We start from the raw sequence: 16,357 nt of genomic DNA on the forward strand, positions 1-16,357 counted from the left end.
TTGCAATTCTTTACCTCCATTTCCTCACCTATAAATTAGGGATAATGATAATTTGTTCCATGACTTATATTACAATTTTTATTTAGTAAAATAAGCACCTTCTATCTACTTAATCTGAGAGGTTGGAATTTTGGAAGGTGTCATAATGTTGTGTTGTTATCTGTTTATATTTGTGTTTTTTTATATATAGGTTATTACTCTACCTTTCTTCTCTTGATCTGTCTCATTTAGAAAACTATCAGGAATGAAATGTTGTATCAATTAGTAATTCAATTCACCGATCAATAACAAAAACAGCTTCAAACAGTTGCCTGCAAATGGAGAATTGTTTTACTCACAAAACATCCTGGAGGAAAGAGAATATGGAGCTGGTCTAGTGGCATCTCTGTGATTATTTTGTCTTTTTATATTAGAAAACCCACACTTCTCCTGTGTGTCTTTTTTTACTCACACATCATAATCACACACTTCTCACACCAAGTTGTGGGTTTTTTTTTTTTTTCACACCAAGTACTTCTGTGACACCCACTGCAGTGTCCTCCAATTTGTCTCAATTCTGACACTCTGTGCTTGGAAAGAATATCAGATTCCAGAGGTTAAGAATTGATTCCCACCAGGCTGCACTACAACCCCACTTCAGACACCAGTTTCCATAATCCCCTCCTTGATTTAGTTTAGTTTTCTAGAACAGCTCACAGAACTCAGGAAAACAATTTATTCCCTATTTACCTTTATTTTAAATAGGAATTATAAAGGATGCAGATGAACATCCAGATAGAAGGGATGCATAAAGCAATGTATGTAGTGGGGTGCAGACTTTCCCTGGCCTTGCGGGCCTGCCCTTCCCCCTAGCACGATGTTCACCAATCTGACAGGTCTCCAAACCTTTTATTTTGGGGTTTTGGGACGCTTCACCACATAGGCATGATCAATTTCTAACTCCATTTCCAGGTTTTCTCCCCTATCTAGAGAATGGGTGGGAGGACTAAAAATTACAAATTAATCATGACTAGGTCTTTCCAGTGATCAGCCCCAATCAAGATCCACTCAGAGTCACCCCACTGGAACAGACATTACTATCACCCAGGACACCACCAGGAATCTAGGAGTTCTGTGTCAGGAACCAGGATGGTGACCAACATATATGTCAAAATATAAGTATGATTTTACATTTTCCTTTGCTACTGTTGCACCTCCAGGCATGTGTTAAGTTGCACAAAGAGTAGGGTAAGAAAGGAGGAAGGGTAGTGCCACCAGCTATGTAAGTTTTTAGTAGTAGGAAGAACAATAGCCTCCAGAACTCTGCTCCCTCCCTTACCGAGAGAATCGGGTCTGATTCTCAGAATGGTGGTATCACAGGTCCTTAGCTGGAAAAGCATTGCACAAAAGGTCAGGAGGAAGAAATTGACTGGAGATGACTTGGGTTCAGCCAATGAATAATATCTGCTGCAGCAAGTTTTGGTCTTGGTTCTACATTTGTGTGTTTCTCTTCACATCCTCCCTGCTGTCCTCCCTCCACCCCACTCCCATCTTTGTCTGGAAGGAGATAGAACTGAGAAAAGTGTTAACACGGAGATTCATTTCAGGAAATGAAAGGTGTCTTATGAAAAGTTATGCAAATTGTGCAACAGAGAAAAGAGCATAGGAGGCTATAAAGTAGGTGTATTTGTGAGAGCACAGTTCGTTCAGAGGAAATCCTGGCTTCAACCAAGTAGCATGAGGAACACTTCCAGGGTTTATTCAGTGGGTTAATTCCGAACATTACCTTTGCCAGAGGCACAACCAATCTTGTTACCTCTAAAATGAAGCACCACAGAATACCAGAATTTCACAGATCATTTAATTACAGATGATCATGTGATAGATATTTTTATTGGCATGTCTACAGTTCAAACAACTGATAAGAAGGCTTTTGTGACATAAACAAACTATTGATATTTTTAAATGATGCTTATTCAAATGTTATATAGCCCATAAATTCTTAATGAGCTTATTCCTTAAAGCAAAATAAGCCAGAAAGAAAAGAAAAATGCCGGATGGTCTCACTCATAGCAGGAATTTAGAAAACCTAAATAAGGGGCCAGGAAAAAGACTCATTATAATAAAGTAAAAATCAAAATCAACAAACAACAATAAACCAGAGACAGACACACTACGGGAAAGAGAGGGAGGAGGGATTTAGGGTCCAGATAAGGGGGTTGGGAATTGTATGGGGACTATAACCAAGAAGAAAATGCATACATGCAAAATGCAAAATGCATACATGCAAAGTGCAAAAATGAAAAATGATGTAAAAATATATAAAATAAAATAAAAAAAGAAATAAAGGCCCTATTAACATAAAAAAAGGATTATGACTGAATAGAACTTTATACTGTGACCCTTACAATAGTGATGATTCTCCCCAAGAGGCAGGCTTCTTGGCTTATTCAATTCTCTGCTATGTCCTCTTTCATATGCTCTGCTATCAGGTGGCTCCTATCAACCAACAACTCATAGATGATTAAGGACTCGAAACTTCATTTTTCTGGGAGTTTCCAGTGTGCTAGTCACCCTCACTCTCACTTGAACTGTCACTTTCAGATGATTCACTACTGTCCTGCTTTCTAGAGAAGCTGAGCCTATTGGAGTGGGGCTTTCTGTGGCCCCAGGAGCCTTTCCTCTGTGGTACACCTGTGTTCCCTGTAGAAATATTTTGTCTGTGGGGTACATAATGACCTTGTCTCTTGTGTGCTGCTGTATTGGGGTCATTATGGGAACTTATTTCATTTTTAATTTCATTATCAAGACCATGGGAAGAAATGAGCTCCTGACTTTTGCCCTTACTAGGAAATCTTTGGTTTTTACTTGAGGTCTCTTGATTCCTACTAGAATTTTCTATACCTTTTCTACTACTATCCTGGCCCTTTTTTTGAATCTCATTATCATGAGTACTTTTCATTACATCACCACCATCTTCTTTTCTTTTCTCTTTTGAGGGGGCCTGAGGGTAATGAAACTCTACTTGCCCCTGGTGAGCATTTTGGCTGTTGCCATCTACTCTGTTCCCTTCTTTTCCAGGGAGTTCTTTAAAATTGGTGATACCTGTGATATCATTGCTGCCTTCCACCAAGCTTATTTCAGCAGCATTTCCTTCTTTCTCTGTTTTATCTTTGATTCTGATGCTATTCCTGCCATTTTCTTCTTTCTCTGGGAGCTCATTATAACCTAGTCCTCTCATGTCCAAATTATTAGTCTCAGGTTCACTTGGGCCAGAATACCCTGTTTGAGTATCTGTACCTCCTAGATCAGGATGAAGAGTTTCTCCTTTACCAAAAATATCTTTAAAAGGCTGGCCATCTCCACTGAAAGGAGAGATATCGTTGTCTCCTCTGCTGTGAAGATCTGGGTAACTACTGCCTTCGAAATCACTGGTGATCTTTTTGATCTTTGGGAGTTGCTTTAGATAGTCAGCGTTAGGTTGGATATGATGAGTACTTTTGCTTTTTACTGGATTATTCTGGGTTTGGGGATCTCTTTGATGATTCTTCTTATCTTTTGAGGGGGGTTTAGCGTAGTTTGCATCTGCCAGAATTTTGCTTAGAACATTCTTGGACTTTTTCTCTTTGTTTTCTTCCCTCAAAAGTTCAATCACAGTCACTGGCTCTATTCTATGTTGAATATTATGTCTGATGAAAGCTGTGCCATATTCTTCTTGCTCATGCAGTGTGTTGGTAGCATTGTCTCCATCCTCAACCCCAGCATCCTCAGTAGACTCAGGCAGAGTGGCCATATTTAGGTCATCATAGGGATTTTCTTTGTTACTAATGTGGTAGCCCTCATTCATTGTCTGTCTGTTTTCAAAAAGATGGGGGTATTTACTACTTTGGTTATTTTCATTAACTCCAAATAAGGACACATCTTTCTCTCTTTTCTGAACAATGGATTCTTTAGGTGTTGGTCCTTGAAGTCTTCTCTTGTCAAACTGGTGAAGAGCAAGATTGTCTTTGTTTCTTTCTTCCTGATAAAGTGTAATTTTCAACACAAAGTAATTATTTTATGTTAAAAACTTAAACATCTAACAATTCTTAAGCAATATAAAAAACCAACCACTAGTACTCAATAGAGGTTTGCTAGTAGAGATAATAGTGGAATAGACAGAGCAGGTTTTATGGCAAAAGAAGGATGAACAGGGTTTGAAGGATGAGTAACATTCAAATACATGGAAGGGAAATGATAGAATTATTTTAAGATTAAGTGGCATAGTCAAATGTTTGGAAACAGGAAGGATTTGAAAGATAATATGGTACTTTATGCTTGGATTCAGGAAATCCTAAAGAAGTGAATAAGACAAAATCTGGAAATACTGATTAGGGTCTGAATTGGAAAGAGGACCTGAATTTAAGGAGCACAGAGTTTGGTCCTCCTCTTGTGACTAGTGAGTCATTGTAAGCAAAATGGAGTCATATTTATAAAAGTATTATTCTCTCTCTCTCATTTTTATTCTGGTCTTCAGAGTAAAACCTACACAGAAGATTTTCTTTTCTTCTTTTTTTTTATAGAAAATAATTCAAATATAAGAATCTGGTAATACTTAGTTTTTGATATTCAATCAAAAGATTTTGTAACAAGTGTTGCTGTCCCAACTGTTGACTGTCAAAGTATTTATTGATTTTCTTTTCTTCCCTTGTTGTCATACAATAAATCAAATTGAATAATCGAGATCAATAGTTCTCAAATTTAGCACTTATCAGGACTATTTGGAAGGCATGCTAAAGCAAAGTCTGTTGAAAACAACGCCAGACTTTCTGATTTAGTAGGCTTGGTTGGGGCTCTAGAATTTGCATTTAGAAAAAGTTGTCAGCTGATGTGGGCTCTGCTGATGTGTAGACCACATAAGTGTAAATAAAGACAATCCAGACCAGAAATATACTCAGGAGAATAATGGGATGAAAAAGAGAAAGTGGAGGAGAGTAAGTTTTTATGCATGTATCTCAATATACCCTTTTTTGGGGGGTGGGGAAATGAGGTCTATGAAGGTGCTGCCTCAGAGGGTGTGCCTTACCAACTAGGGGTACAGCCAAACTGAATAATCTTGACAGAATAATGTTGTCAGTAAGAAAGGGGCTAAGCTTGACTTTGCTCATGCCACTCACTGTTTCTCAGTGGAATGGATATATATGGAAATGTTTGAGGGTCTGTTCCAGAGCTTTCCACAGGGTGTCACAGTGGAGAGAGCAAGGGGCTCCAAATGTAAAGGAAACATACACACTTGGGACAAATACAAGTCAGATTCAAATATAGACGGGTCTAAATTGTCCGTGAGAGCCAAGAGAACCCCAAATCATCCCTGGGCCTCAAACAAGACTGTGCTATTTTGATTGTAAGATGTGGTAGCCAGTGACTTCATCTCGGGATAGCCTCAAGGCAAACAGCTCACAATTGTTACCATGAGGACTCCATGTCTTCCTCTCCACTATGGTGGGGACCGTGTTTATACACGTAGCATGTAGTATGCCATAGGTGATATAAGCTGGACCCTGCTCCCTCGTATACCTGCTGTCACCTTAGAGACAGAAGGAGGGAAGGTAAGGATCTGGGCAGTTTTATCCAAAAGAGACTAAAGAATATACTTAGAACTATTTCCGTTATTAGACAAACTCAAGTTTAAATAAGTTGATTTAAATTAATTCTTGCATGTTATCTTGCCCTTCCATTAACCTTTGGGGAGGAGTTTTTGAACATCAGAACAATTATAGACAAAATAAATGCCATGTTTTCTCTCTACCTCCAAATTGTAGGTTGTACTAAAATTTCCAACACCTCTACAAAGCCTTGGATATTTGTGTAATACAAAGTCTAATTAAGAGATATTTATTAAGGGACCAGGCCATGTAAGAAATTAGTCAGGGGACTGCATGTTCTACGTAGAGGTAACCTGGTGACATGTTGAATGACAGAGGTAATAATCCTGTGGGATAATGAGACTGAAGGTGGGGCAGCGGGGCAGAGAACTCATGTACCGTTGGGGTTTGCACAGACTGCAGAGTGCTGGGATGTCAGGTTTTGTCTTGAGAAATGAAGAGTTAGTGAAGATTTATAGGCAAGAGTTAACAAAATAAAATAAAAGGCTTAGGAGGAATCGTGGTAACAAAGAGCAGTTTTGGAAGTTGCTGCAGAGTCCAAGAATGAAATGCAATCACTTGGATTAGGATTATGCCAAAGAAAATCATGACAAAGAAAAATAACCCTCTACTGATGTCTAAATAAAAGGGTTAGTGACAAACATGGACTGGAAGACTGACATACAAAAAATGAAAACAAAATGAAAGAAAAGATAATGACTGCTATTAAACATATTGTTGTTGGGAGGGTATAGAGCCTGAGTTTAAAAAGAAATAGCTACTTAGGGATTTGGGTCTCACAGCCTCTCAAGGGTCACTGAATGCCAGTCTTTCCCAGTTTACATGACCTCTTTGAACACTTTATTGGCAAATTGCTCATTACTTTTCATGTCAGATCCCTTTACCACTGGCTAGTTCTAATTTTGGGAAGTTTTTTTTTTTTTTTTTTAAATCTGCAGCTGAAGCATTGTCAAATACTAAGAGAAGTTTAACCTTCCTTTGTTCACATTTATGTGGGTAAAATGTTATTAATATGATACTCCAGAAATTGTATTAAGTTCCTAGAAATGTCACTTCCCTAGTTGTCCATACCTTGGTGCTATTGTGCCTTATATTAGATAGCATCAGTATAATGTTATGTCATAATTCCAGTTTTTATTTTAAAATCCTGTGTCTCATGGAAACAACCAAATGTACTTGTCAATTGCATTACTTTTGTAATAAACTTTCATTATATCTTTAAAACAAAATCTGCAGCTGTAAGCGGTATCCGCTTTTTCCTGATGTGGCAATTATTAAACTTATTCCCTCTTTTACATGCAATCAGTCACTCAACTCTGCCATTCATGAACTGTGTGATCCTGGAAGCCTTGGTTTCCTTCTCTGGGCCTCAGCTAAGAAAATAGCTGTTAAGGGGCCTCCCCTAGTGGCACAGTGGTTGAGCACTGGGCTGCGAAGCTGCCCGCAGCCTCTGCAGCTCCAGTTCGATCCCTGGCTGCCGGAGAGGGTCCCACATGGCACACAGAGCTCTCCTGCCATGCCCACTGCTCCCCTCAGCAGTTTACTTCGGTTCTTCTGCCTGTTCTGCTCCCCACTCTGGCTCTGGTGAATTCTCTCACCCTCCCGCACTTCTGACTGTACCCAGTGCTTGTATAAATAATAAATAAATCTTTAAAAAAAATCGCTGTTAAATAAGAAAAATGACACCTACCTTTCAGGCTTGTTTGGAGAATTAAATGAATTGAATGATTTTATTAAATGCAGGTTAAAGCATTTAGTGCAATCTCTATTTTAAAATAAAGTTATATAAATGATGGTAATGGTTATTTCATACAGCACTGCTTATGGCCCCTTACCAAGTGGCAGTTTGCTGTCCTACATAATGCTGACAATAGTCATTTGACTAGCAGATACAAAGCTGTTCTCCCATCTCTGTGTTTGTCTAATATGTAGTGGCAGATGGAGATGGACTGATTTCAGAAGCCTCTGTCCATGTACTACATGAGCAATGCCACCCTCTTTTTATGACATCTATAAGTTTGTGGTCCCTGATTCTACGTTATCTAAAATGAATTTTGATGGGATGCTTTCTCTCTCTCTCTCTCTCTCTCTCCTCCCATCCCCCCAATCTGATATCCAAACAGTAGGATTTCTTGTCTAGGAGAAGATTGCCAGACTGCCTGCTTTTATACATACACTATTAGTGTCGGAAGCAGTGGGGGAATTGTTGAGTCACATGCTACACTTGAATCTGAAGGTATAATTGACAGAGCATTCACTATTTTCATGCTGCCTAATAGGTAGCATGCAAATGTTCTAACTTGTACTTTAAGAAATAATTTGACATGATTTATTTGCGGAAGTTCCAGCATTACTCACTGAGATTTTGTATTGGCAAATATATTCTGAAAATTGCTAAGATTTTTGCTATGAGCAGAAAATATAATAGGAAAAGACTTTAGATTAAGATGTTTCTGAGTGAAAAGGATTTTAAATGTTTGATTTATGGAAAGTTTTATGACCTTTATATTTTCTTTGCAATCAAGTTCACCTATTCTTTGCTAATATTTATTTTTGAGTTAAACAGGTGCTTTAGAAATAGGTTATAATAATCTCTTTTTCTTTTTTTCCATGCCTACTCTGAAATTGGATGCTTTGTTTTATATTTTGTACTTTCACTCTTTTTTGAACAGTAGCATGTATTTGAATGAATTGTGTGCATTTCATTAAATACTGAATAGAAGTCTTTTATACTAAAAACATGAAACAGCTTTTAAATTGTGGTGTGTAATGGTCAATTGTTTTTGCACTTGCTTATGTAAAATAATTCCTGATAGGATCTTTGATTCCGTGATGGTTCTTGTATCAGCTGGTTCTTATGTTCCTGTGCTCTGTTTTTGTTTTTGCTTTTTTTTTTTATCTCCTTGCCTTGGCTCTTATTATTCTTTTCATAGTGAATAGTCTCTTCTGCCCCCTTGTTTACACAAAACCTACTCATTCTCCAAGTCCCAGCTCATTTATTTCCATGATGAGTTTTCCCTAAACACCAAATAGAAACTTTTTTTTCTATTTCAAACCCTAAAGCATGATTTTCTGAGCAAAACTCACCCAGCATTTACCCATTCTATCTTACAAGGGTTCTAAGGATTTTTTAAAGGACTTTTTTTTAAAATAAATTTTATTTTTATATTCCCCATACAATTTAAAGGACTTTTTAAAAAAGATTTATTTATGCATACAAGAACCAGAGTACAGGCCAGATGTGCGGGAGGGTGAGAGGAGTCACACCTGAGAAATAGAACAGGTGGACCTACCGAAATACACTGCTGAGGGGAGCAGTGGGCAAGACAAGAGAGGTCTGCCTTGCCATGTGCGTATCTCCCTGGCTGGCCGGAATCAAACCCACGCTGCAGAGGCTGCGGACAATTTCACAGTGCTGCACTCAACCACCTGTGCCACTATGGAGGCCCTTTAAGGATTTTTATAAGAATGTTTGTTTCTTTCCTAACTCTGAAATCCTGGAGAAAAGTAAGATCTTGCACAATAGGAAGAACTCATATTTGTGTGAGTAACAAGTACGAACTTGCAAATAAGTTTAACAGGCAATTAGTCCTAGAGAGGCAGCTAAAGAATACTGGGCAGAACAAAATAACATTCTGAAAGGAAACTACCAGTTTCACTAGAAATGAAGCCAGATTAGGGGAAAAGTAAATAGTCCTTTTGCTGATGGCATTTCAAGCTGTTTCCAGTTCTTTGGCCAATGAATCTGCAAGGAGGGATTGAGTGAAAAGAATTATTGTTCTACTGATGCTACAAAGCCCTTATTCTTTCTCTTCTGAGCATACTGACACGATGGAGTCATCTGTGCTATGAATTTTAGGGACACTAAAATATATTACTCTTTAGGCCAAAATGACTTCTCATATTAACCTTCTAATCCCCACCATTGGTGTGTGATAGAATATGTCCAGACAGCCCCCTTACAAAAGTCCAGTGCTAGTTAGAAGCACTAACATGAAAAATACCTGGCCACACAAGGTTCACCAGCCCCACACCTGCAGCACTAGGGCAGGATGGGGGCCCTTCTGTGTCAGGAAGATTGGGCAAACATCACCCTATAAAGACATTCGTGGAGCCAAGAAGTGGAGTAAAAGCCAAAGGCACCAGCCACAGCTAGAAACTCCAGGCAAAATTAAACATGTCTCTTTCACAGATTTCCCTGGAGTTTGGCTCATGACAAGGATCCCCACTCAGAGACTGAGTTTACCTTTATGTCAGTTTGATTTTTCTTCCCAGATGATGTTAAACATACTAAAAAATATAAAAAAACATGTTTCTTATGGTGGCCCTTGTGCATTACCTACAAAGTTACGATATTATGTTAAAGTGGGTTTATCTCACTGAGATGTTTTCTCGTTCCCTCTTCTATAGTACAAAATATTTGTTCCCTTTGGTAAAGTCTAATTCTGCCTCTGACAAATGGCAGTACTTCTTATAACCACGGGAGGGTGTGTGTGAGCCAGCTCCTGAAGGTAGCAACTTGTTCCTTTATTTTCGTATGCCTGAATCTGTCTTCCCTAAGGATGACTAATCCACCGCTCACTCTTCTGGTATGTATTAATTTTGTTACCAAATTTCAATGGAGCAACTTGAAAATATGTTCAGATGGAACCATGTGGGGGCATTTGGAGAAAGGCAGATTTTACAGAGTTCGCCTCTGATGGCAAGTTGGCCAAACAGACAGCCTGAATGTTCAGACTTTTACGTTGTAATTTTTGCCTTTGTAATTTTCATCTGAGATTTAAAAAAAAAAAAAAACCCAGAAGATTGTTATTTCTTAGAACAGATTTTTCTCTGAGGCTGCCAGGAGCAACTGGAATAGGCAGAAATAAGCTGCAATTTGATGACATGAAAAGCTGAGGGTATTTGTTTCACTTTCTGGTTCATATGGATAGCTTCATGCCAACACAACCCCACATTAAGATTTCTTCACTCCCTTCCCTTTGTTTTCTGCCTCCTGTATTGCTTTGTTCTCATGTATACTTAAGAGAAAACATTGCTTGTTAATAACAATATCCCAGCATTGGGCCTTCCTGGTGGCGCAAGGGGTTAAGTCTCAGCACTATGAAGCTATTGCCAGCCACTGCAATACTAGTTCAATCCCGGGCCAAGGAGCTACCCACATGGCTCAGCAGACCTCTTCTGTCTTGCCTGCTGCTTCCCTCAGCAATGTATTTCAGTCAGCCAGCCTGTTCTGTTCCCCACTCTATTTCTGATGAATCCTCTCACCCACTGCACCTCTGGCCTGTACTCCAGTTCTTGTATGCATAAATAAATAAATCTTAAAAAAACCCAATTCCCAACATTACTAACTTATGTCTCTTGAGAAAGAAATTATATTAAAGAGAAACAAATCACTCAACATACTTTTCTTTCTTATCACACATTATGTAAATTGTCAAAATCATGTATAATTTTGCATTTCAAGTCCATAAGAATTTTTTTTTTTACTTTTAAAATTTTCCTCTTAGTGACTTTCTTACAGAACTGAAATAGACTTGAGAAGAATAATTCTGTTTACCCTTTGTTCTTCCACATAGTCTTGCTTAGTTTTCTCAGTCTGTGCTTGAAATGCCTGAAAGGAAGAAAACAAGAACTAAAACTCCACCAAACATTTACTATTTCATTCATTTCTTCAAATAATAACCATTTCATTTATCTTTCTCTCACTGGGTTGTATTATTCAACGTGGAAGATCAACTGAACAAAAGAAGGTGGACATAGCACATACATGTTTGTTTCAGTATTCTAGAATTGGGTGCCAGTGTTCCTCATCCAGAGGACAGGAGGCGATCTCAATCATAGGACCACATTCGAACACAGGAGATCCACCGAGTTGGAAGGGACATCATCAGGAAGAAGCCCAGCTGTCATTGGTTTCCACTGAAAAGCAAGTCCTCACTGGCACATTAGATTGTTTATCAGTGAACCAAAATCAAAGTTCAAGGATGTAGATAGTATGAGTGCATGGACTGCAAGTTCAGTAATTGCTACTTCAGATGTGATGTTACCAATGTTCCAGCAAGCATAAAGTCATATCATTGCATAGCCAAAGATGGGACTCTATTGTTGCTGCCAGCCATCTGAGTAGATATTTCTTTCAGGGAAAGGAAAATGGGGGTGTCCTGAAGATAGGGACAAATGCTGCCTTTTGATCTGACACATACATATCAGAATGTATCAAGGATACCTACCTGTGAGCTGTAGATTGGAGGAAAGTCAGAAAGAGAAAATGAATAGACTCAGGCAGCTTCTTCAGGCTAAAATTTAGCCTAAAAGAGAAACCTGATAATCCTAGAGCAAGTCTGCCATGGAAAGAGCAGGCATAAAAGTTCTTTTATTCTCCCTATTTTTTGTTTATTTTCCTATTTGTTTTTGAAATTCCTCCCTTATTTCAGATGTGGCTAAGGAATCAGCAGATAGGACCAATATGAGTCCGAATACGTGTGCTGAAGTAGAAGCAGGATCATGGTGTTACTATCAATCTTTTAAGAAAAACCCTCCAGGGAAAGATTATACAAAAAGGTCTTATCCACCTAAAGAACAGTCTTCCTGAGTAAACTTCAAACTTCTGTATTTCCTTGCAACAAGATTCTGGAAATCATCCTGTTTACTTTCAGGCACTGTATTTCTCCTGCTTGCTCTACAAACTACATTCCATGAACAACTCTGTCATGTGACTTCAGTTTGAGTTCAACTGATAGGAGAGTTGGCCTGAGACCGGAGGGTAGAAGGAGAGAGAAGCCCAGTCATGTCCTCCCTGCTCTCTTTATTTGGGGCTGTACAATATTGTGATTAATAAGTGGTATGTATTTGGTCATTCTGAAGACCAGATGTGTTTCTTATGCATATTTGATCTTGATCTACTGTTCCGTTTTCACATCTCCCCAAAGTCTTGGTATTTCCCAAGTGTTAAGAGTGTTTTTTTATGTGAAATAGTCACCGTGATATTAGGGAAGCACCTAGAGAGGGGACTGAGGCACCATGGACCAATCAAGTGATTACAGAGGTTTGGACCTTCCAATCCCACCTCCCATCTTCAAGGGAGGAAGAGTGGCTGGAGGCTGATTTCAATCGTCAATGACCAGTTATTTAATCAATCATGCCTATGTAATGAAAGGCCAAAAAGAGGAGCTTTGGAGAACTCTGGGTTGGTGGACATGTGGAGATATGGGGAGAATGGCATGCCTGGAGAGGGCTTGAAAACTCTGCATCTTTCCCCCCATACCCTACTCTATGCAGCTCTTCCATCTGGCTGTTTTAATATCATTTGTATAAACTGGCAATCTAGTGAGAAAATGGGTTTTCTGAGTGTCATGAGCTGCTCCAGAAAATTAATTGAACCTGAGAAGGGGTTTAGGAACCTCTGGTTTATAAGTGGCCTGTAAGCACAAGCACAGGCGAGAAACTGGATTGTGGCCAGCACCTGAAGTGGAGGGCAGTCTTGGGAGATTGAGTCCTTTACCTGTGGACACTGAAGCTATCTCCAGGTAGAGGCTGATGTCAGAGAATTGCTTGTTAATGAAGGGAAGCCTCCACCCCACCCCACTCCAAAAATTGGAGTGTCTTAAGACACCTACACAGGCAGCACATTTAAAATATAATCGGATGCATCTTGCTTGTGGTCATAGTTCTTGTTGCTCTTCTCCCAACTACCCCTCCACCCCTACTAACCTCAGTCCGGGGTAGTGGGAGCATCACCTCTTTGTTTCTCTAGTCCAAGGGGCATTATTACCTTCAGTCTTTCGGTTGGTTCACCACCCTTAGTTTGCCCTTTCTGTTTGTGGTATACTGTGTAACTATTCTCCAAATAAAATCTCTCTACTAAACTCTCTTACTGTGAGTTATTTTTTCTTGACTAGACTGTATAGATTCATTTTGGAAATAAATTTAAAATTTGTTCATACAAGTACCCTGTTGCCTGAACTCCAAGGCAGATCCACTTTGCATTCCATTCCATTCTAGAAACAAAAATATAACACCTTATATTTATATAGCACTTTAAAATTTTTAAACTGCCCATGTATGTGTAATTTCATTTGATTCCTATAATAACTCCTGGGAGATAGACAGTAGAAGAGACAAAATTGGCTACATGTTTACAGCTGGTAGTAGAAATAGAAGAAAGGTGGTATTTTAACCTAAATCCTCTGTCTCAAAGTCCCTAGGGTAAAATAATTAAATTTAAATGGCCTGATATGAAAAAACATATTTAGTATTAAGAGGAAATGTTTCTGAAGTTTATATGAAGTACCTTCTAGACATATTTCAAATTTTATCCTTTATTGCATTTCTTTCTGGTGTTGGTTGCACATATAAATTTAGAACATTGCATCAGTCTCCCAAAATATCAAAACAGTGAAAATCGTGCTGGAAATAGTGCTAGAGAAGAAAGAAAAGAGAAAAATAAGAAGGGCAGATATTAAGTAAAAGAAAGAAATGAAAGTTAAGGGTAAGGTGTATTTGGAGAACATTCCCAAACACACGCACATACTCATTTATTAAAAACATATAAAGGGGTATAGAGTACTTCTTGATAGAGTTCATGAAAAATTGTGAACATATGACAAAGCAACTTATAACAAAACCTTTATAGCCTAATTGCATGTGAATATTAATTGAATTACAAGGCCAAATAATCATTTTTATTTTCTTCCATTTAAAAAATTTTTGAAGGAAACCATGTCATCACAAAATGTCTCTTTGACGTAAAAAATTATTTTGAACTGAAGGCAATTAAGTAGAAAATGCAGAAAAACTCCCTTCTTTTTTGCATTATGGCAGAAGAAAAATGTCTCATTTTACTAGAGATAGACTCATAGCAGGACTGGCAGGGAATCAGAAGAATCTGCAAACCTTGCTAAACAAACCGCCCTTGCTGGAAGATAGCCTAGTAAGACGGCCTAGCCCAATTAGATGGCCTTTAGCTCTTTGTCTTGTCAATTCTTCACCAAAATTTGTTGTTTCTTTGTTTAAGAGATATATCATCTTTCTGTTCAGGTCACTTCTTCATTCTCTTGTGAAGGTACCCCATACATATAAAATTTAAATAAAATTTATACTCTTTTCTCCTACTAATATGTCTTCACAAGTTTAATTTTCAGACCTAGCCAGGAACCCAAAGAGGTTCAAGGAGAACTTTTTCCTCCCTTAAAATTCAATTTGGATTACAATTCCAAATTGACTGACTGACTCAGCATATACTTATTTCTGATCCCACCAGTCAATTTACTTCAGATAATTGTTCACATGGGATCTATGTATCTGGGAAAAAGGTTCACGTTCACTCATTTATCATTCTGAATTTTGTCTCTGTCCTGAATGAGCCGCTTTCATTTGAAATACGTAGCCCTTCCCACCACTTGGCTGTTCTCCCGGGCTTGAATGTGGCCCTGAAATGGAGAAGGCATTGTTTTCCTCTGGGGAAGAACGCTGGCACTACTTGTGACCAGTGGTCACCGGGTTGATGTTTTCATAGCACATTTACTGGAAAATGGAGAGTGCCACTCCAGCTGTTCCTTGGAATATGTTGCTCAAAATAGACTCATCCTCAGCTGGTGGGATTGAGCTGGGTCAGCAAGACCAACTCTATCCCCATCATGCATGACACATGCCTCTGGGGTCCCAGAGGAGCCAGGTGAGGGGCTTGGACCCAGCAGATGTCTATTTTGAGCAGAATATCCCCCACAGGACTGACTGGCAGACATTGTGCACAGAGAGAACCTGCTCTCCTCAACTTCTGTCCTCACCGGATGGCATGGCTCAGGCTGGTCAGTGGGTTACCCAACTGGTCACCCACACTCTCAGAACCTATATTTAAGAACTTCTGGCAACAGAGTGACTACTTGTTTCCATGATTCTCCAACAAAAGAGGTTACTCTGAAAAGTTAGGATGCTTTTCAGACATTATCTAATTAGCAATGTGTCTGTATTGCAGAAAATATCTGTAACACTCAGCATTTTCACAAGATAATTTAGTCACATCCTGACTACTCATCTGAGTGAGTCAGAGTAGAAAAGACACAAAAGGAAATAAGAGCTTGATTTGGTTAAGCTTAGAGGTACGTCTTCCCATCTCTGGGTAGAGGAAGTCATTAGCAGAATCCCAAAGTGTTGGGATGTTACAAGAATTACCAAAAAAGTTCTCACTCCTTTGTGGCGCTCTCTATTTAGAATATCGAGTTAGTTAGCCTTGTAATATTCAAATTATATTCTCTGGATTTTAGTAAAATACTGAAAAACTCTTGAAACGTTATAATTTGTGCATTATTCATCAACATCAGCAGATTTGAAATACTGTGGCTGGCTATAGGTTTTTTCAAATAAACTCTGTTGGTGTTTTTTTAATGATGATGTGGTGACAGCTATAACTGTCACTGGTTTATCAAAGGCCCCCTGGTGACAGGCATTTGTGCCAAGGGTCGATATTTTCTCTTTGTTTCTTATTTTAATGTAACTGACTTAGATAAGGATTGCTTAAGAGGTTGCTTAAGAGGAAAATAGATAAAGAGATTGAATTTGTTATATAATTGAATTTGTAAATGCTTACTGGTGCTGCCCAGGTCAGACCAAAAAGGAGCAGTCCAAAACAGATAAAATGCATCTTTAAGAATCTCTGTAAGAAAGCAAGAACATTTTAACTAAAGCATTGCCAACTATGAATTGCGGTAAAAAAATAAATAAAACACACAGGA

At 38.6% G+C, this 16,357-nt stretch overlaps 1 protein-coding gene across 1 annotated transcript; it reads right to left on the reverse strand.

Annotated features, from left to right (window-relative positions):
- Window positions 1-2,545: 2,545 nt before the first annotated feature.
- Window positions 2,546-16,266, reverse strand: MEPE (matrix extracellular phosphoglycoprotein; the record flags this gene model as incomplete). The annotated part of the gene is made up of 3 exons (XM_084232965.1): window positions 2,546-4,000; window positions 11,185-11,238; window positions 16,213-16,266. 3 exons carry the CDS (start codon window positions 16,264-16,266, stop codon window positions 2,546-2,548), a joined length of 1,563 nt encoding a protein of 520 aa, XP_084089091.1.
- Window positions 16,267-16,357: the final 91 nt, after the last annotated feature.

Source organism: Talpa europaea (genome assembly GCF_964194135.1).
Source record: "Talpa europaea genome assembly, chromosome: 5".
NCBI classification, from domain to species: Eukaryota; Metazoa; Chordata; class Mammalia; order Eulipotyphla; family Talpidae; genus Talpa; species Talpa europaea.